Source organism: Mizuhopecten yessoensis, unplaced genomic scaffold (assembly GCF_002113885.1).
Source record: "Mizuhopecten yessoensis strain PY_sf001 unplaced genomic scaffold, ASM211388v2 scaffold7349, whole genome shotgun sequence".
NCBI classification, from domain to species: domain Eukaryota; kingdom Metazoa; phylum Mollusca; class Bivalvia; order Pectinida; family Pectinidae; genus Mizuhopecten; species Mizuhopecten yessoensis.
In genome coordinates, this window is record NW_018407003.1 from 324,061 (window position 1) to 348,336 (window position 24,276).

Below are 24,276 nucleotides of genomic sequence, written 5' to 3' on the forward strand. Positions count from 1 at the left end.
AATCTAGACGTATACAGGAATCCAGACGTATACAGGAATCCAGACGTACACAGGAATCAAGACGTATACAGAAACCTAGACGTATACAGAAACCTAGACGTATACAGGAATCCAGACGTATACAGGAATCCAGACGTACACAGGAATCAAGACGTATACAGAAACCTAGACGTATACAGAAATCTAGACGTTTACAGGAATCCAGACGTATACAGGAATCCAGACGTACACAGGAATCAAGACGTATACAGGAATCCAGACGTACACAGGAATCAAGACGTATACAGAAATCTAGACGTTTACAGGAATCCAGGCGTACACAGGAATCCAGACGTATACAGGAACAACCCAGAGAAAAGACATTTGACTAACAACAGTCTATGCTAGCAACTAAACGTATTTTGAGATAATGCGAGAAATTTCCAAAGCTTCATTATTCTAGTAGACACAATTAAAATATAATATAAATATAATGTCGGATTTCAGAACGGAAATGGGTATCAAATGTGTATACGATTAACAGACATGTTCCTTCCTACAAACAAAATATTGTTTATTCCATTACTTACATACAGAACCTGCGTAAATCTTTAGCATGTTTGTCATCGAGAGTTGCAACATTTATCAAAAGTATTTGTTAATATACATTTTCTTAGCGCGTTCTTTAATTTACCAATTCTAAAAGCGTATGCATATTGAGATTCCGTCGTAGCCGTAGGATAAGCAACGTTGGTCATACACGCTAGTTTAAATGGTTTCTAAACCGTATGAGGTTATAATAGGGGACACCAATACAAGTCAAAGTCCGAAAACTCTAGTCAAAAACGAAAAATAATCATTATATATAAGAAGAAACAAAAAAAAAAAAAAAAATCTTTGATATTATTTTATTCGTATGTTTTAAATGTTGCGGAAATGGACATCAAAAGAGAACACTTAACATGATGTTAAAATGTCATCTCTGATTTTGTAAACGGGGTAGATGCGTCAGACGTAAGAAGTAGTTATGATTATGAAAACCTTTTGTCTTAAATGTGTATCCAACTAGGTTCAGAGGTATTCGAATAAAGACAGAATTTTTGTTTAGAATACTTTTTTGTTTGTCCCTTTCGTAGTACAGCGAAATGAAGCCATGTTAAATATCAAATGCGAAGCTGACAGAAACATAGTTATCTGCTGGAACCTTACTCGAAAACCAACATGGGTTACCATCGTTACCACTGTAAAGACTCATCATTCTGGTCTTAAAAGATGACTTCGGAAAGGGCAAATATTGGACATTGACGAATTCCCCGGTCAAAAAGTCAATACAAGAATTGTTTTAACTTACGGTCTGGAAAAAATATGTATTGTTTGACATTCAACAAAGTTCTTCAATCAGGTAAAACGAGGAGAAAATGTATTTAAAACATACATCACCAGCCAACGTGTAACAGGCACTGTCTGCCTAGGTTTGAAAAATCACTCTTTAGCAGATATCTGACAATGATAAAGTTCCCCCTGAAGGAAAACACAAAGAAACGGCGTTTAAAAACAGCAACAAGATCATCAGCTACATAAGAATGGATAGAAATGTCGGACAAATCACATACCGAAAACATCATTTATCATAAATGTTAGTCATTTTTCTGCTGGTAAATTTTGTGCCGTGTCAGTGATCGATTTTAGAATTGCGACTGCATATGTGACCGTGTAAAATACAAGTCACTCCTAGCAAAATAACATGAATAGCTAGCCATTAAAAAACAGCTACACGAAATAAATGGAATAACGGCTAAAAAAAACAAAGAGCGGCCACAAAGGGAGAGAAATTACCCGATCGCGTCGTATAGTTTGAGTTTATTCTCTAGAAACATAAAAGACAAACAGTTATGTCCCCATCGCAGCAGATAAAACGGACGACCAGAAGTAGTTTACCATACAGAGAATTTATGTTTTGTTTTAAGAGAAGATCAATGTGAATTGGTGTAGGGCGAACTTAGTACACTGAACTGATAGGGTATTATCTTCACTAAAACAAACAATAGGAAAGCACATACCACACAAAACCTGTCGTATTATGACTCTGCGTTTGACTGGGGTATTTTCTGTACCTGTTTACGTATCAAAAGCTTACTGAATATGTGAACAAATTCTGGCTCTTTGTTGCAATTACTCTCATGGGTTTGTCTAAAGCAGAACAAATTATCATTTCGAAGTACAAATATGGGTGGATGGGAATGGCAAATTGTGAATGTAATGTTCATATTGTGTTTTTGACTCACTATTATTTAAGATTGATTAGCATGTGTGCATTTTATGGTGAAACATAAATGCATAATGAGGGACAGAAAATGTTGGAAGGAGTAGCCACTTAAAAGACTTGTTACACATCACTTTATCATACTGTACAATAAACGTAGCTATTTCGATTTTCTGATATTTAAGGAAAACGATTTGATAGCTCTTTTTTTCTCCACCTAGCTAAATTATGATTACCTTGCGAAGTTTAGACATGAACGTGTTAAATGAGTTAACTTTCATGAACTTACAGACTCCCAAGGGCGGTCTAACTAATAGGTAGGAGCCGATGATTGCGGCGCTACAAGGTATCTTTATAGAAGACATGGTAGAATGTCTCTCCTTACTACCTTGATTGGTAGAATGGCGTAAAATAAATTCTGAGAGACGTACGGCAATAGAAAGATACGGTTGCAAATTATTTTGGAGCTGATTTCGATAAAGGTATAATAAAGACCAAAAAATATACTGTGGACGAAATTGTGAGACTGATGAGGTACTGGTTGACAATATCCTGCTTGAGTTCGGAGGCAAGAAGTTCCAGCAGACGGCAGGCACTCCCATGGGAACAAGCGTTGCCCCTCTTCTGACCGATTTGTGTATGTGTTCACACGAAGCTAAATTCATTAATGAGCTTATGAAAACCTAGCCAAGTCCTTCAACTATACATTCAGATATATCGACGATGTGTTGTCTTTGATTAACAAGAAATTCAATGATCACATAGATCGTATATACCCTCCTGAGCTTAACATTACGGACAGCAAATACTCTTCAGACACTAACTTCGATCTTTACTTACAACTTGACCTAGAGGGACGTCTTACCACTAGGCTGTATGACAAGTGGGACTATTTCGATTTTCCGCTAGTAAACTTTCCCTTTCTTGATAGCCATTTCTGTGTTTGCCTTACGTAAGCTGTTAACATTTTGCAGTCAAATCGGTACTCAAGAGCTTGCTCCGAATATCACGACCTCTGTGATAGATTTTTTAAGATTCAGGATGATGAAGACTATGAACAATTTTTATGGTCGTCATCATATTTCAGCAGGGAAACATGCCACCTCTTTGTGTGATATGAAAGTCGATGTTTTCAATAATGCTCACTAAAATGCCTTGTGGTTTTGCTGTCACTAATCATGGGTCTCCATGTAAATCGTTCTTTCGTTTATGGTTTACTCTAGTTTTATCATTTTGAGGTCGAAGTGTAATTTGGTTAACACTTCGGTTGTATCCTGTTGTTGTTTCATTGGTTTTCCAGTTGGGTTTTTACGTCAAGTCCAGGTCGTACACATCATGTGTTTTATTACTCGTTTAGCACGTACACGGCCGTTGCAGGACTTACATATTTTTGTTTATATTTTACGTCTAGGACATACACATGTGAGTTTTTAATCCACTTTTAAGACTTTCACATGTTGTTTTGTTTGACGTCTAGGACATGCACTTATGGATTTTTATTTCACTTCTGTGACATACGCAGCTTGTTTGTCCTTTAAACGCTCATCGTTGATGCTAAAGGCCAAGAAGTTGAAATTCGTAATTGCTTTAGCTACTATTGAAACATAGGAACACGCGCGTAAAACAACTTAATTTCTTAATTGAAAAAAAAATACTGGTTTATTTCAAATTTGTAATCGTTAAGGTGTTAATATTATGAACCATGCCATTTCTCAAAAGAGGTAGCTATGGCTATCGAGGTTACGGAAACTACGGGGAAATCCACCAGCAGATACATTGTACCTGGTATTTTGAAAGATGTCCGTAACACACACGGGTGATTGTACCTTTAAAAGTTAAAAATAGATACAGTGTTCTAAAAATTAATTCACTGCATCTTAAAGGGATATTTTTTTTAACTCGGGTCAAGAAAACTGGTTTGTATTTGCTTCATACATGTAGCTTTATTTATTTATTCTCCTTTAAGATGATAGTGTTACAATCAATGATGAAAACTTGTCAACGAATAAACAGCATCATAAGTTTTATCAGTAGCGAGGAAACGCATAAAAGCGTCCATTAGTGTTGTTTCTACCCTCGTTCGTGACGTCCATACATATGAACATATATATATATATATATATATCCGCATACCAGTATCGTCGCCAATTCCAAAGGTACTCAAGGTTGCACGCAGCCTACACGCGCACCCCGAGGAGTTCATATATAGCTTAGCATGGCCCCGGGGTAAGACGACAGCGCCCTGACTTGGAACCTATATCCGGTGAGACAGAGCTCGTCCACCATAGAAAACAATGGAACTAAGATCTGGTTTATATACCCAAACACAGTCTTCCATCTCCAATGCAGTGCAGTGTAAATGGTTCACTGACTTAGTAGAACATAGATAGACAGCCAAAAACAAATAAAATAATAAATATAAACAACATTTTTCATTATTCATATACGTTTATGAGAGATATCTTTTCTGAGGCTTTGACGTTGTGCTCAGATCTCTAGTTATTGCTGCTACACAGGTCTTCATCTCGAATTGTATGATTTAAGTGATCATTAGGTCATGACCCAGCCGTATTATAACCGTTACATACATTTCAAACACCGCGGAATACAATACAGCTAGAAGAGTATAAATTACATTGGATCAAACATCTCCGTTAAACCTGTCTAGATATCGTATTTACTGGAGAATGATGCCTTAGGGAGAGCCAACTATTTCACAATGGCTTCTGTTTTAACTCCTAAATAATGTGGCTACGATATCAATTCGGAAACGTAATTTGATGTGTAACCTTAGGGAAAGAGTTTTCGTTTTGGCCATATATATCTCTGTAGAGGTAGAAATATAATTTAGATGTGTTTTGACAAGAAGAGAGATGACTATGTGACTGCCACAAATTGCAATAAATTAGAGAAAATGTCGTTTATTCACTACCCCAGACAAACATGTCGTATGTTCACTACCCCGGACAAAAATGTCGTATGTTCACTACCCCAGACAAAAATGTCTGATGTTCAATAAATACACCAGACAAAAATGTCGTATGTTCAATACATCAGAGAAAATGTCTGATGTTCCAAACGAGGTCTAGCGTCCTCGAGTTGCCCTTGGTTTATAATGTTGAGACAGAAATAGCTAGCAATTAAAAAAACCTTACAAGTAAGTCTTGATAGAAGATGTGTTAGGCTGTTTAGCTATTTTACCCCATAAAGCTGTCTCGGATAATAACGAGTTAAATTGTCAAGGACCAGAAAAGTAGTGCTCCTTATGGGAACGACTTGGTATACTGTTAACAACGACAGAAAACGAAATTAACAACGAACAAAGACGCTATTTAGAGAGCCGTATTTGCATTAATTAGCTGTTTTTACCCGTCCTTACCAATTTGTTTACAATGTAGGTTGTTCATGCTGCAGTATCATAACTTTTTCTCACTAGCTATATTATTGAATCTCCACAATAAGGATTTTTTTCTACGGATTGGCGATTTTTACAGAAAAATGAGATTTTTATTCACAATTAAAATCAGTTACGATATTAGTAGGATGTATCACGGATGTTTTGAGTTTAGGCGTAGCGTCCTAACATCACATATCGACTGAATCTTTAATAAGGAGATAAAGTAATATGTATGTTTCAGCATTATATATAGGTATTAGATTATCCGATATTATTCTTGACAATGACAAGGAATGCATATACATGTGTAACTTACTAGTTATGCTTAATATTCGATGTTAACAAGATGAATCGATATTAATTTGCATTTCATGATATCCATTCATCAGTATGTTGGTGTTTAAGTTCGAAGTTTACCAAATCATGGTAACAAATTACGGTTGAAACGGTTGTAAGGGTAATGCGTTACCGTCCTTACGCTGGATGCTTTGCTGGATTCTCCCACTGTCATAGTGCTGAGTTAACAGCAATATCAGAATCAGAAATCGAACATTACAGCTTTATCTAACAGCTAGTTAGATGACTGGATTGCAATAAAGAGGTCGCTCTACACTGTCAGAGACGAAATGTCTCACATGTTCTATTACCCTACAATAGTTTTTAATGAATGGCACAGCATAAAATATTAATTTGGTTCCAAAGAGACTCATGTCTTTTGTCTAAGATAAGACCGTGCTGAGATCGATGATAACGATGATTCCCGCTACATGAGATGCTACTCATTGATTGGTGAATTCGATTAACTATTACCCATTTAAAAATCATCCTGGGAGAGGTTTTATCTTCCTTTTTTTTTTACGATTGCACCCGGATAATCAAATTACCTTCCGGAACACCTGGTCTTATTCGCCTTGTACTTTTACAAGAATTTGGAAGCAAATCTTTCCCTTGTTCATATTCTGCCCAAGTTCTATCGATTTTTTGTTCGAATTGTAGTTTAGTTGACATTTCGGTAGCCTGTTGCCTTGCTTGCCTTAACGATGAGAACAAGGAAACGTGTTGCTTCTTAGCGGATGTCTTTGAATTACATGCATCAGATAAATGAACCGGTTCAGATTTTTTTGTTTTCATTTCATATTGTTCAGTCAGATCAGAGTACGACTTGCCGTAGGTGGGAATAATACATTTTTTTCTTAATCTGCACAGCATTCGGCATCTCTCCTTGCATGGTTATTGGCTGTTGAGGTTATCGACAGTGCTAACCTGTTATAAACTATTTCTATACCATTAATATATACATGTATCACACAATATGACAAGCATAAATATATCTCCTACGGAAATACCGGGTTTTTTGGTTCGGCAATTCTTCGTGTCGGCTATATTGGTGATGAACATTGTTTCATACTAGTTTCACGAAGAATTGCCGAATTTTAAGGAATTCCTTAAGTTTTTTTCTTAGGGAAGCATCGCTGGAGTTGAGGAACACCTTATATTAAACAATGCTTTCAAATAGAAAAACTTGAAGAATTCTCCTCAGTTTGAGAAATGATACATGGTATTATCCAAAGTGCAGCAGCAATACCTTACTGTACAACGGTACAACGCCTTGACAGTTGGTAGGTTGCTGGACGTTGTCATTTTGGTTTGTAAATACAGTATATATTCCAATACCAAATGTGTGTAATTATCTCGGGTCGTCCTCCTACTTTAGCGACGGTGATTTTTTCCAGTCTAGTATATTTACTTTAACTAGAGCTAACTCTGCATATTTTCTCGACGCATTTTTTGTTATGTTGGCTAAATGTTTTGGCTTTAGCGGGTTGTTTTCCGAGTGGAAATTTTTGTAATTGCATGTTTTTGTTCAAATAGGAAGGACGGGACAACCGTTGTATTTGTTTGAATGTCGAACAAGAGTTTCTCTATAATTAATAGTTTAATCAGAATGTAACCTGATGATAAAAGTGTAAATAATGCTCGTTAATATATCTGCATTGCCTGGATGTGTTTTGTAATAAATGAGTTCACGCTATGCGATGTTTCGTGACAGTAGACAATCCCGGCAGCAATTCAAAAAATAAATACAATATTTTACCTAATTGAAAAGTACCATATTTTATTTATAGAAACTGTCTCCTTTGGTTTCAACATATGCATGTGCAGTACGTTTAGTCAGGATGGTTTGATAGCTGACTATGTATTACATTGTATCACGAAGTATTCTATTGGGTAATGTGAACCTATACAGATCGGTCGGCAAACTCTCTGAGCTTACTGAAGTACCGCGCCAATCGACCGCGCACTATACCCATGACTGGGCTTCTAAACTGGAGAACCGATATGCTGATAGCGTTCTATACCTCAAATGATTATCATCTTCGCGTATGAAGATTTTAATGTTTTAGACGATATTCAAAGAGCCGTAAAGCACACAATAATTACCGGGTTTGACGGAAAACAATAAAAATATTTCGATTCAAATTCGATACATGCCGTTATTCTGTTTCATTCAATGTTAGCGTTAGGTAAACAAATCTGTCTATACTTAGTGTATATATTTTCCAGGGAAACACTGTTAGTTAGAGTGGATTTCTACCGGTAATGTAGTGACACTGATGAGCAGGATACTACAAAGCGCCCATTGATCAGTATCTGTAAGGTCACGACATACTACCACATATCAGGCTAGGCTAGGAATCCAGTTTTCGACTTCTGACAAATAGTGTCAGTAGTAGGGTGATTCCTGACACAAACCTCTTTATTGTATATTAATACAATATTTATTTTAAAATTAATGATTTATTTGATTAATTATTAATATAAGTTTCACTCGTTCTTTCATTAACTTATGCATTGTGTTTCTATCATCATTTTGCAAATGCTACAATTGAATATTATTTTCTATGGCTGGTGGAGACTCTTACCCATTCTGCGTGTTACCCATTCTGAGGTAAATATAGATTGGTTTACTAAATAGGTTTGAATGAGAAAAGGTATCAGTAAAAAGGGAGAATATATTCCATATGTACTACATACATATATCTGTCTCTTAATTAGTAGAAATGAGAATGGATGCTCCAAAGCGGCAGCAGTTTACGAGGATGACTTTTATTTTCGCTATATTCGCGGGCAAAACGTAGAATAACGCGTATAAATATTAATACAACATCGCGACTTTGGCTTAAGAACGTGAAGCGCTACAAAAAGAATAGGACAGGGACGTATAAAAACAACGTACCACTGACAGAGTTTGTAGAAAAAATCCAAATCCATAAAGTACAGATCGTTGACATTTTACACAGAGACGAGATGCGATGAGCTGAGATAATACCAAAGCATAAAACTCCCCGATGGTGAAAACATGACCTGCACAACATTGGGCGCCAATACTGATGCATTAATTCATGTGGGAACTGAACCATTTAAAGGCACAGTTTTGGGCCAGGAACCACATTGTCCCCAGACCTACCATTCCATTTGTACAGAACCTTAAATTTCACTGATACACATTAAAGGGTTTGTGACTTAACAGAGCCTATGCCATCCATCAGGCTATAGCTTGTACTCATAATTGGATTATCTAGACACGCAAGCTATGTTAAACCTGTCTTATTAAGTCAACGTATGCATATTGTTCATTCTTAACATACAAGATGAGGAGAGATCGGAGTCTCTCAGGAATTCAGATATTGAATTTAAACAACGCTAATATTTCTACTCGTCATGTATGTTTATGACAGTGCCACTACTACTTTCTTCATTCTCTTAAAAACAATCATACCAGTTCGATGTTTGTTGTTGACAAACTAAGAAGTGCCTTCAACAACTAATTGTTCACGACTAACTTTCACGAGTTCTGATGTTTAAAGGAATGTTCGACCAGAAGAATCATTCAAGTCAATGATTTATATAAAAGAACGAACCGGTAGTATGCCACAATCCTTATGTTACGTAGACATCATCATCTTATTCACTTTAATCTAGATCACCTTGTTGAAAATAATTAGTTATTAACTTATTAGTTTAGTGTCGTATATTATCTACGGATAATTCACACTCGGTAACGAACTGGACATTCTACTAGCTTCTCGGCCATATTTCGGGAGTCATATGGGGACTCGGAATACATTAAAACATGTTAAGTTTCTTCATCTCTGAATCTTGAAAACAAACAAACTAAAAAAAAGAACAAAAACCTCCACAACAAGCTATTTTCAAACGAGTAGGTCGTGCTGAACGAAATAGGGCAGTGATGTGATAATACAACGCTTTTCTTGTCTCCTATTTTTATTGCTGCCCTTGAGTTTGATACCAGAACGAGAAGCATTGTTTACTAGAGCTTGCCTTTTGTTTTATACAGAAGGAGCATATCCCCTCTTTTACAATTGCCAAGTGGAAGTTATTTGCAATTAAAAAGACCTAATGACATGGAATATAAAGTTTTTTTATAATTTCAACTATCAACTTATTACATCCGATATCTTGTAACACTTGAGTCAAAGTCTGTAAAACTGTTCCTCAATAAGTGATACTGCAATGTGCTATTTGTTATTTTGTTAATATATTCTAAATATAGAAAAGTTCATTGTATACCTTCATTTTTATTATTATAATATGTTATTGCAATTTTTACTTATTGGTCGCAATACTAGCACGCAGACAGCTAAGTTTTTTCCCTATCTTACGTATGCGACTTTAAATCAAGGTTCGTTTGTCTTGTTCCTTCTTGACTCCTTTTTTGTAGTAGGATTTTTCATTGTTCAGAACAGTCCGAACCTTAACATTCAACAAATAATATGACATTTCCTTTGTTAAACATACTGCCTTAGACAAAACCATATAAATACAGTTTGTTATGCAGTTTGTTACAACCTATAAAGCCCTGATATATGGTGTCCTACCGTAGCCTATAAACCCGTTCCTTTCCCAATAAAAACGGAAGTCGTACGACATTCACTGGATCACACGTGCGTTGTTTATACTTTATACCAAACTGTTATTTTATGTTGTGTAAAAATCGCCAAGACATGTTTTACTTTATCACGACAGCGAAGATGTCTCCCGTATAATTTAGATTTCCTCTGTTCAAACAAAATGCGTCCACAGTCCTTCACATAAAATGATTCCAGATAGATTTGGTTGAACATTGTTATTTTATTTTTAAGATGAAATCCTGAAATATACAGCTTTGTTAAACATAGAATGTCTAGAACAGGTTCAATGCCCACATTTGCTGTACTGAAGAGAAAATCACTACTCCGAATCTGAACAGAGCCCCCGTATCACGACCGGATTCTTTGACAATGCATTTTTGAAACACATGTGAAAGATATATGTAGAACTATGCCATCCCCACTCTAGAATCTGACCTACATCAGATCTTATGTGGGCTAAAGACGCATTTTTTTTACGATTACAATATGTCTTCACTCTGTCGCTGTTCAATCTGTTCAGAAGATTCATTATGTGTTTAAAGATATTCCGTCGTTCACAAAATGTTTCTCTATTCACAAGAGTTTTCTCTATTCACAAGGGTTTTCTCTATTCACAATATTTTTTCTCTACTTAAATGAGATAGTCCGTCATTCACGAGATTCTTCTATTTTTACAGGATTATTTCTCTGTTTAAAAGTGATATCCCCTTGTTTACAAGAGATACTCCGTCGTTTGAAAGAGTTTTATTTCTGTTCAAAAGCGCTCAATCTCTGTCTAAAAGAGATATTCAACAATAAACAACAAGAGATGTATCGTTTTCGTTGTTCACGAGAGATATTCCGTTCAACACGAGAGTTTTGTCTGTTCACACGTTTCTTTTTGTAAGAGGTACTCTCTCTCTGTATATAAGGCAGATGAGAAGTAAACACAATGATGTACCACATGCACAGCTTCATTAAACTTGGACAAAAGCTCGTATTCAATCAAATGCAAAATACAACGACACGTTTTCATTTTAAGTCAACGAATATGTAAGTGAACAACGTTAAGACACTATACCCGCCGTTGTTTTGCCATCAATCGTCTGTTGTTTAATATAATCTATACTTGATTTTGTATGTTACGGTAGTTTTTCCTGGATTAACATTTTTTTGAAATTCTATGACTATATACGGGAGGCGTCATACCACGTGATTTGTAATCCTCGTGGTACACTAAATGGGCTGTACGCAGAGACTGTAAATTGATGGAAAGGTCTTGTCGAATTTAGAACGCCGCGAATCAATTGAACGTGGACACCTTTTGTACTGAGTTTATGCTTGTGATCTTCATATGTCTACAGTCAACCTTTTCAATGTGGAAATTACAAGACGAAATATGTCAGAAATCTAAACAGTTGTTAAATCACTACTTAACACTGCCGCATGTAAATTACAATTTATCATATAAGGCACATTACTGGTTTGTAAATTACAATTTATTATATAAGACACATTTGAAAGTATAGAAACTTCTTCTGTTTATGATGCCGTTGCTTTGAGTGTAATTGCCGTCTTGTCATACAAATTATCTTATATGATGCATTCAAAAATATCGAATTTCTTTGTGTTTATGGATCTGATGCTTTGAATGTAAAACATATGCTGTCTTGTTGTACTTCCAACATATACATACAGCTGGCATTGCATTCCCATGGTAATTGCACGTATCGAACAATTGCATATTTACTTTATAAATGTAAACATACATGAGGGCGTCTTTCCGAATGTGGCTGGGTTTGTGTCTATATATAAATATGTGGGAGGTGTGTGTATATATAAGGTCTAAGACATCGTTTACAACACAAGGAATTAGTGTTACCTACCCATTATGTCCCCTAACAGTTCGATATCACACTGGCCTGATAGAGGCGGTGCGAATTCTCCTGGCTGTAATTGGTGTTATATGGGCGGCCCCTGGACAACATCCGGCACCACTTCCTCCGAACCGTATAGCCTTATCGCCCAGCTACTCATACGTAAACGTATTAATTATCGATAAATCGAACGGGAAATGACGACTAAATTATTGTGAATTTCACGTATCGATGACTGCGACGCAATAACCTTCCCGAACTACATTAGCTCGGAATATAAACCTGTACCACCTCACTGGCGGACATGTCGTCTGCATTTACCTACAATGTCATCCACAATTACCCATAATTCCAGGCAACACTTACTCCCAATGAGGTAGTAAAATATGTCTTAAGTGCATTTGAATGCGAAATCTTGCTTGTTATGTTCTCTAGCGCCCGCCTATCAACCAAATTGCTTACGTTCTAACACCCATTCTACCATGGCGTAGATATGGCATACCCAGGTTGGAATTGGATTTAGTACTCCTAATATGGTTGGTTTTCTACAGCCGTACTGAGCTAGAATTCCCTTATCTACTGTCGTGTAAAAATGTTGCAATCTTCGCCAGATACAGGCTCTGTTTGAGATCTACTGGATCAATAGCGTGTGTTTAATATTCTATCAATCTGCTAATTGTTATACATCCCACACTGTCTACGTCACAGTCACTTATGTCGCTAACACATTGCTCAAGATACTATACATATATCATTACCTATATCAAGGAAGAAATATGAAAGGTCGATAATTCTGTGATAGGGATTACAAAACAAGGACGAACGTAACGAATAATGCAACGCTGGCCTGTACCAATATCAGCCTGGTCTGTACTAATATCAGCTGAGTCTTTACCAATATAAGCCTGGTCTGTACTAATATCAGCTGAGTCTTTACCAATATCAGCCTGGTCTGTACTAATATCAGCTGAGTCTTTACCAATATAAGCCTGGTCTGTACCAATATCAGCTGAGTCTTTACCAATATCAGCCTGGCCTGTACCAATATCAGCTGAGTATGTACCAATATCAGCCTGGCCTGTACCAATATCAGCTGGGTCTGTACTAATAATAGCTTAGTATATACCAATATCAGCCTTGCCGGTACCAATATCAGCTTAGTCTTTACCAATATAAGCCTGGCCTGTACCAATATCAGCCTGGCCCGTACCAATATAAGCCTGGCCTGTACCAATATCAGCTTAGTCTGTACCGATAATCAACCTGGTGTGTACCAATATCAGCTTGGTATGTACCAATATCAGCTTAGTATGTCCCAATATCAGCTAAGTCTGTACCATTATCAGCTTAGCCTGTACCAGTATCAGCTGAGTCTGTACCAATATCAGCTTAGTATGTCCCAATATCAGCTTAGTCTGTACCAATATCAGCCTAGTCTCTACCAATATCAGCCTTGCCGGTACCAATATCAGCTGAGTCTTAACCAATATCAGCTAAGTATGTACCAATATCAGCTGAGTCTGTACCAATATCAGCTGAGTCTGTACCAATATCAGCCTGGTCTGTACCAATATCAGCTTGGCCTGTACCAATACCGGCTTAGTCTGTACCAATATCAGCTTAGTCTGTACCAATATCAGCTTGGCCTGTACCAATATCAGCCTTGCCGGTACCAATATCAGCTTAGTCTGTATCAATATCAGCTTGGCCTGTACCAATACCGGCTTAGTATGTACCAATATCAGCTTGGCCTGTATCATTATCAGCCTGGCCCGTACCAATATCAGGCGTAAACACTTAACTTGTTTTTTTTCAATTTTGAACGTTCTCGATGCGTCACACGAAAATAAATAAAATAAATGCAATATAGCCTTGCGATACAAATTTGTTTTTTTTCTTCTCTAGAAACAACAAAATTATTAAATATAATTGGACATTTGAACAACCAAGATGGACACCACTTGTAACCAAAATCATTTAACCTTAACAGGTTTGTTTGATTACACAGAATTACGTTTGACAAAGCAAACATGAACAAATCGTTGAAACATATCGTTTTGCCTGGGTGCAGTTCCTACAAAACTTCAAAGTGACCGATGTACAGAACATTTAGACTATTAAGTAACAGAAACCAATACACACAGCGGATGTTTATCCCCGACCAAACACCTATCGATCTAGGTAGGCGTTGTCTTTGTTCTACCGCTACAGTTGTCGTCATGTACTCACTGTTTAATAATAAAATGTTTTGAGTGAAGTGCAGAAGGTAACATAAAGACCTTATTTGAAACAAAACAAGAAATGTATTTTTCACAAAGACCGGATTGGTCGAGTGGTTAACATTCCGGCCTTCCACGCATGATTCGATCCCCGAAGTCGCCGTGTTTTTTCCTGCCCACACAACTCCAACAACCCATGTGGTGTATAAAATGGTCTGGGGTGGATGTTGCGGTATCTGTGCTGAAGCATTTAAGTGAGGTGGCATTATAAATGATACCGTTGGAAGCACGGCCCCACTACAAACATAACACAATGCATCTCCAGCATATACGCAGGCATACGCACATAGGGAGATATTAGCCAGGTGGCATATGACTAGTAGTTAGCGCCTGATAAGGCAGTCCCTGCGAATTCCTGTACTGATTAATGTATATGTTAATTTTATTGATTGTATGCATTTTATATCTATGTACTGTAAAGCACTTTAGAGGGGCTTATTCTAGCTAGATATGGCGCTAAACCAAATTTTGTATATTTATTTTATGTATTATTTTAACAGTATGGAAGATTCTGAGTGGTGACTTTAGCATTGATACCACAATAACAAAACTCTTTTGTCTACTGTCTCAGACAGTGTTTGTTTGCCAGTTATAATTGGTTTACGGCTTGGCAGAGTAAATTATCGACACAACATTATGATATGTTCTGACCGGTTATGAATCTAGGTTACTTCTCCGTTGTCACGCAGATTCGTGGCGGCGACATGGTGATTTTTCCGATTACTTTTCCGGTCACGTGAGTGTTCCGGTCACAAGAAAAACATACCAGCCATTGTTTAACCTCAAAAACTGTAAAGAGACTTTTTTCGTCCGCTATTTCATTCGAACGGTGCCATCAATATTGGTGTGTTTAACGTTAAGCGCCAATAATACTACCGCCATTGTTGGAGTGTTCGAGAGTTTTAAACAAAAGGGTTTCTTGAAAATCCGTGCTCAGAATTAAGGAGACCTTCATAAAGAGTTAGTTGCATGCGCCTTAATTACAGACAAACGGCGATCCGTTTTAGAGTCCAATTCATCTCAATGAATACGTGCGTGTCTTTGACAAAAATATCGTTAATTAGTATTTCACGTGAAGGAATCAAATGCCATTAATGTCAATTTGTACGTTTGCATGTTCTGTATGCGTCTGTGGGAATGGTTTCCTTCTATCCTTGGTTTCGCCATGTCATATGGCTATTTAGTGTAATGTCACCCTCCCTCGGGATGACGATCATCTTTTACGTTCTTCAATGATGCTTCCCTTCATTGGTTTAAAACACCAGTTTTATGATCGGTTGATCATTCTCCATTCTAGGATAAGTGGTTTTGGTGATTAGTGAGGTCCTGTTTCGGCTGATGAGGGCCGATGACCTCCGGGAAGCCAGACACTATTAATGGAGCCACTATGATGATTACACAAGTCTTGTTTTATTTACAGGGTATTGGGAAGTCTGCAACGATAAAACACGACTACCGGAATTTAGACATTTGATAGTTGGACATAAATTTTGGTACTGTGGCAGTGATCTTTGGTACTCGAACTTTGACCTTTGGTACTCGGGCTTTAACCTTTGGAACTGTGAGTGTGACATTTTGATACTCAGACATTTTAATATCTTTGATATTGGGACCGAGATATTTTGTACTTTGACTTGTACCTCTTTTATTGGGACTGGGACATACAGTACTGTGACCTTTGACCTTTGGTACTGGCGCTGGGATAATTTGAACTCGGTTTTTGACCTTTGTCTTTACGTACGTCGTCTCTTGTTTATTCGATTTTGTAATTTAACAAGCATGGTACTAAATAGGACCATATAAGACGATGTCGTAAAATTGATTCCGCCATTAACATGTCCGCTCAAGACACTTCACGTTGACATGGTGATGACTATAGACCACAAAACCCTCAGCGACAGACGGTTTTACTGTCTTCCTGTACCAATGTATACTTCATTTCAATATAAAATAATTAAAGGTAAACACTTGTTCACATCATTGTTACTGTAATGTTGAGCACAAGTAACTTGATAGGGAATGTAGTTGTAGTATTCTTTGTTTAAGGCAAAAGTCTGCAGTTCATAGACAATTCTTTTAACGTTTGTATGTTACAGAAACAACAATTGCAATAGTGTTTTACATCACTTTCTTTGTTTTCAGATATCAAATATAGGTAACGGCGTCCGTTTTTGATATGACATTGGTATGTGTAACCTTGGTGATAAGACGTGTGGATCTGAGGTGTGTCGCCTCGACTACATCTCTAAGGTACTATCGTACTGAAATTATCTTGCACATCTGTACAAACGGGTACATGTCAGTTACATCCACATTATAAGTGTGATAACTGTCAATAAGACATTCCACACCAGCATTGTACTGAAATACTTCTCAGCTTGTCGATACAGGTACGTCAAGTGTAATTGGTGTAATTAAGAACAACTTACTTGCAGCTGTGTATTCAACCAGGAATAAGAATAGCGCCATACATCCGGACAACTTGGGTCCGGTCATGCTGAGTCCGTGCCGTCAATCTGGAACACAACAATCATGGCCATGTAACGTCACAACTCTGACAGGAAGTTATTATACATGTAATACAATGCAATTTTCATTCTAATGGCAGTTGAGTGATTATTTTCGACAACTCCCAATTATGTTATCAGTGTAATGCAGACTTCATGAATTAATAAATTAATCTGAGAATTGTTAAACAACAAAAAACACGACGTCAATGTTGCACATTGTCCGGCATGTTACAGTCAACCTTAACATGAATGGATGGCATGCAATGAAATTTCGATCCGTATTATTAAACATCTTGGTGACATTGCTGTCCACTGTTTTCAAAACCAAATTGTGGCTGATATTTCAGCATATTATAATGATGACAACATTCATCAGAATATATCACAATTTTCGCTTTGCGATAATCCTGTGATGTAAGCACAGTCATACTGAAATAAATACCATGCACCCAAATCTGCCATGGTTCAACGGGTAAATACATATACTTAACGTCTCCATGTGTTACACTCTGCTGGTGGACTGTTTGTCACTGAGGTTGATGTTGACCTTATTCTGGCATGGATAACATAACAAGTTTTAGTTTGAGATTGAAAACTTAAAATGTAACGTTTTAAAGTTGATCCATACTAAATGTTTAAAAAGGTACTCTTTTCCTTCGTATTTGCAGTGATTACTTAAATAATCATATATCCTCAAAATCAGTTTATATTTACCATCGTATGGAATTGCCACTTCATAACCCTACCAAAGCTATGAATGCCATGGACCGTTTGTTGACGTACTCGTGATTATGACATCATAATTGTTACGTTGAATACCACTGACCCTCCCTGGGCGATGACTGTTCTATTCCTAAATGGTAAATATAAGTATTGAATTGCTTTCAGTTGGAATTCATAGGCAATATGAACCCGCGATCCAGTGTAGTAGGGCTAGTGATCGTAGACGGTCAGACGGACATAGAGGTAGAACGTTTACAGCATTCATACACCTACAACTTCAGGCTTGCCTTATGAACGACTGCGTCATAGCTCATTATATGTTATAAATCATCTGTATTTGAAATAAGGTGAAAGTAAACAAGAGCACAGCTGATAAACTGCCTGATCAATGTCTATGCAGTGAGTACTGACACTGAGCAACTGTAGCAAGCCAATTTTCTCTATATATATATATTAAATTAGAAAAAAAAATGGATTTGAAATTGAAAATTTTACAATACCGCTACAACAGGGTTGTTCAGGCGGAGGTCGCAGGTAGCAGTGATTGTTTTATCAGAAAGGACAAAGAAATCAATAACTTTATTGAATATCTGGTATACTTGTAAATAGTGTACTGCTGCGACAGTAACAAGACAGTACGTCGTAGTTTAACCTTCACATATTACCATATCTCCGTGTGACGTTTTACTCCTGAGACAAATGTTTTCGTTTTAACACTTTACCAACCATGCAAAGCAATTTATCTTGGGTTTTTTATTTGAGGTTTTCACATTCATTTCATCTTAATTGACACTGGATTACTTTTCAAAACAAAATATTTAACAATTCTAAATTCCCGCCTTATCGACAGTCCACACAAATTCGTTCAATAGTTTGAACAGCGTATTGTCGCGTGCTGATTGGCAAACAAAGTAGTACTTTGAAAATTTAACAAACACTTCAATTTTATTCCACAATTCAGTATCAATACAATTGCGTATGATATGTTTATAGGGTGCTTAAAGTTTATCAATACAAATCTGAGCTTAAAGTTAGATATGAAATTGTTTCGATTTTTCCAAGGAACAAATTTCGCGCATGACTTACAGTGAACACCCTGAATCTGTGAATCTGACCTTATTACGGGACTCTTGTATTTAGATCACTAATAACAAAGGTACCAGTGTTGTTCAGAACGGTATTAATACCCATGTTGGATAACAAGAATTGGTTACAATCATACTTAACTCCTTAAATTGGATGTAATATATTTGCATTCATACCGCCATGCATGTTTTTTTTAAAATACTTTAAACCCAATAAAATCTGCTTTCATCCGTTATTGTTAGGTCAATAACGAAGAATTAACTTTTTTTGACTTCAAAACGGTCTGTTAATCGCAATTACTATATTTATATGCATCTTATATCCACGAAACATTTCAATTACCATATATATATATCTGTACTGTATGTCTATAATTTCCGGCATTTAAGACACAACGACGCTGTGTCCAAGAAATGTTTTGGGACATGATCTACAATGCGTTAAGTCAGTAAACTTTGTGCATGTAATTATATAATACGAATTGGTTATAAATAAAGGGAAAGTACCAGATGGGATGATTTTTATTTTTTTTATCCAATAAAGTCAATTTATTGTTCAATTATAATGTATTGGCTTCACAAAATCATAACTGAAAATAAACGACCTTGGCTATAAACCACAATCATATTATATTTCTGTTTTAAACCATAAACAATATATATTATAGAAAACCTAGTTACCTACCAAGCACATGATCTGATTTCTCCGACCAGAAGAAACTTGGTTGTAAGCTCGTCATATAAGGATGTCATAAAATTGGTAATCTGGCAAGTATGAAGACGCCACACTACGTATTGGTATACACACGCTGATATTATTTCAAACTATCGCACTAAACTTCAGAACGCCTATTACACTTATTAAATAGCAATGATACACTCAATTCAACATACTCTGTGGTGTGTAGTCAGTTGAGTAACTAAACCAGTTGTAGACAAATCAATACATAATACGGTTACATGATAGATGTGTGCAACATACTAGGTTGTAAAAACAATAACATACAACTTATTCCTACAGAGATAGGTACCAGTAACGCACCTGGTTCGGTTTCATATACGATATCTTGAGTTTATGCATTGTAATTTAATGACAATATATTCTATGAAAATTGAAATTTAACCAAAGATGATATTCGTGACTGAATCATGATATGGCCAAAATATTGAGTCTCGTGTAAGTTCTTCTTTGACATAATATGATGTGGTCCATTATAAACACGTCACTTAAAGAGAAATTCTCCGGCATTTTATCTCAATATAAATAAATATAAAATATAACGTACAAAGTTGCATATTTTAGACACAATTGCCACCACTGTCGGCAAGGGCAATGTGCTGCAATTCATGGTAAAGAACAACTTACTACAAGTTATAGACATGGGCAACGTACTGCAATAGACATGGGCAATGGCAACGTAATGCAATTAATGGTAATATGCAACGTTCTGCAAGTCATGGCCTTACCACACTGTTTTTTCTTTTCCTTTTTCTTTTGACGGTAAATGAATTTAAGTCATTATTATGCTGAACATTTTCAAATCATTTAACAATGAATAGCATTGCTTATGACAACATCGTTGCTCAATAGACATCTCCCATTTTGCCTGAAACGGACCACCGACACCGACACGGACTTCGAACTTAGGGGGATGTCCCGAAACACATAATTTGAATGAAATGGCTAAAACAAACAACAAGCAATTTTTCCTTCTCTCAGTTGTATTAGTTTGTTCGACTAGATGTATCCAAACAATCTGACTCGGCGAACAGCCAAAGCAACACCAACGAGGAAGACGCCAGAGGTATGTACCTATAGCGCGATAGATTTTCATCTGTCGTATCGCGTATTCTACTCTGACCCGGTGTGCGCACATGATTTCATTTAGTTTCAAGTATTTTCTGCGAAGTCGCATGGTCAGCGAACGAAACTGGTTTCTCAGGCTAGCCCGTCCGGACAAATGACGCGGAACAGAGCCGCGGTGGCGATGTCCCTGTCCTCGAACAATGATTTAGAACCGCCTGCAGCTCTGGCGAAGTGACCAAAGAAAAAACTGGCGGACAAGAAAAACGAATCTTTGTCAGAATTATTACTAAATAAACAGAAAGTATATAATAAATGTATAACCAAAAATATCCCTTAAAAATGATTGGTGTTTCGGACACAGACACCGACGCTGAATTAATTTTAAATTTGCTAGAAATAAAATCAAATGTGTGTTGTGAAATTTTTCAAAAACTGTACTTGATGCATATACCAAGTGTTTTATCCAGAAGAATCACATAAAACCACTAGACCCATTAACCTGCAGTCTCTGTCCAATGTCAAATTGGATAACGCCATCTTCTTAAGTACAGCCATTCCCCTCTCATACACAGGGCCCCGGCTTGTGAGAGATTCCAAACCCACGGTCCATATACATGAATATATGTTATATGTATCACACACGCACGCATACACGCACGCATATATGGATTGTGTATTTGTACCAAGTCCCTGTGCTATCATGCATGTACACCATGTTTGCAAACATCAAAACCTGTATATTAACCTATGTATTTATAATCAACATTTGTTAAGTTTATATTTCGAGACATCCCCCAAACGTCGAAGTCCGTGTCGGTGTAGGTGTCCGTGGTCCGTGTCAGGCAACATGGGAGATGTCTAATAACCCTATTAACGAATACCTACCTACATGGTAACTAATATCTACTTACAAAATCACTTATATAAGGATTGAAAGGCAGTTTTTCAGTTTCATTCCGGCATGAACAATGACAAGAACACCGTTCAATCTTTATATTTACATTCGGAATTTTTAGTTATTATTCACCTAAATACATATATATTCCCTTATATTTCCGATATCAAAGTGTCTTTGTCATCAGTGCTAACGAGATTTCTGGAACAGCCGAACGTCACCAAAAGTTTGCATTTAACGGGTTGTCACATGTTATTCGGGACGGGGTGAGGAGCTTCAAATGACGCTGATCAAACTGCGTTTATAGCTCTATGAATGCATTTGTTTACTAGTAATGCTTTTAGAGGAACTTGCAGTAGAAATGATTATATATCTCCTGACACAACTCCTAACACCTCCTTACACAATATCTACTCGCATAATACTTATACTTACAAAATACCACACACCTACACCGAATATCTACTTATTACCTCATATCCTTTTCTAAAATACCAAATAAATACTTAAACAATAAATATTGTCTACTAAGTAATACAAAACGTATTCGCTCGAAATATGAAGAAAAAAACAGCTATTTAGATAGTAAGTAACGTCGATGCCGAGAGCCAAAACAACGTGAACAGTTTTTAAATGCACACTTGCCATTTCGTCAATTTATCCATTCACTTATCAGTATTACTAATCTTCATCAAGAATGAAAATAGATAATATTTCCTAACATAATACCCAGTACAAAGTCACACGATACCCAAAATCTACTGACATACTAAACTTTACTAATAAAACTTCTTTCCAATTATGAGATATACCAACTATATACCCATATTTCCGTTGCAATATGGTTAGAGGCAATGCACCGAATATTGGTAAGATCACGTTGTTGATTGATAACTGTAGTTTGTCTTTAGAAATTCAATATGGAGCGTTTACAGTTAGATACACTAGTGTTAGGACCTGCTAGTATTGACAACAAAATACCAAAGTGTCAACAAAACAAGACTATATCTGAAATGAATTTATAGATTTGTAGTCTATTCATTGCGTTTAGATGTAATCAATACTGTTGGACGTATAAACAATACTCCGTAATGTGTAATGGTTTGCTTGATTCTACCCCAATGTGTCGGAGATACAACGCAAATTGACCATATCCTACGATTAACATAGGCCAGGAACGAACCAGGAAGTTTATCTGACATTTTAACATGCAAATGACATCCAAATACAGAATGTTTCCGCCACTTATCTGGCGAATGCGAAACAGCAAGTCTAGGCTATGAGCGAGCTGTATGGAACGTTAGATCCGGTAAGCAGGTTAAACGCGGATAACGAGCGTAACAATCAGTATGTATTACACTCTATTCATCATGATAAACAAAACAATATCGGAGACTTTCGATAACAGAAATTGTGGATTACAAAATCAATTGATTTACCCATCAAAAAAGCGTTTGATAAGAAATAACGTAAATCTAAAAATCAACTTATTTAGCAATAGAAGAAAGTCATGGCATTGTCTGGGTGCATATTGCTGCTAGACACGAACAGAACGTGACAATACCTCCTACAACCATTAAACAGGTTTCCGTGACTAGACCCTTTACAAACAACGCTTGTTAACATCCAGAAACCCTGTATATTCTACAAGAGGCCGAGTAGGTTACAAAATCAATTGAGCATGGACTGTTTATCAGGAACAAAATAAGAAGTGTCGTTATTCGTTTGGTCAAGTATAAATTCCGTGGTTAATTGAAGAGTGCATGAAATTTCTCCCCAAACGTCAATGAAAACACCAGACTTGGACAGAAGAATATACACAGAGCTTGTGCAGTCTAGTTTCGGTTTACTTTAGTGCATGTATATATAGGACATACAGAACGCCAAATGTTTATATATCTATAAATGATTACTTACCTCTGGTTTGATATGGTCAGTTCAGGATCTGTAGACTAAATGCCCTGGATGTGACTATAGGTATATGCACTGACCCTTCCCTGTGTCGGGTGTGGCCTCCCCAGTGACGTCTGGCTGAGCCAGGTGTAACCTCCCAGAATGAGCAGTAGAGTGACGTGGCGACATGGTGAACTGAGACTAGGATTACGCTCCTATAGGCTAAGCATTATCCCTATACCTGCCGACACTTGCATTCGCTTAAATGAATACGACACAGCAAACCGACAGGCTACGCACCGCCAAGGAGCTCGGAGATATGAGGTACTGGTGTTTAGCCTGAGTCGGCGGAGTACTACCCTAGTACAGGACCTGCACTCTGCACGTCTCTTGCTCCAATGGTAAACCAACGACTTCAAAGCCAGGGCGAAACCGACTCGGTTATGTAGTGTCTTTGCCAAATGTTAGGTCATAAACTAATACCATTTCCCAGTAGTTCTAACATATACGGATACTCTGGGGGTTGGCTGACGTTCCGTCAATGGGGTTTTAACACTCAGGCTGGAAGAGAGTATCGGAGAATAAAATGTGAACGGGCTGGCTGTATTCGGCATGTTGAAGGCCTACTCCCCGTTGTAATTACCGTTGGGAAATA

General features: G+C 37.0%; 1 protein-coding gene across 1 annotated transcript in view; it reads right to left on the reverse strand.

The window, feature by feature from the left end:
• Positions 1-23,998, reverse strand: part of LOC110453492 (protein PIF-like) — a 94,483-nt gene extending 70,485 nt beyond the window's left edge. The window contains exons 1-2 of the mRNA XM_021502449.1: positions 23,646-23,998; positions 17,138-17,224 (exon numbers count right to left, since the gene is read on the reverse strand). Coding sequence (XP_021358124.1) covers positions 17,138-17,204 — 67 coding nt within the window. The 5' untranslated portion in view covers positions 17,205-17,224; positions 23,646-23,998. The remainder of the gene's footprint in view (positions 1-17,137; positions 17,225-23,645) is intronic.
• Between the last annotated feature and the right edge of the window lie 278 nt (positions 23,999-24,276).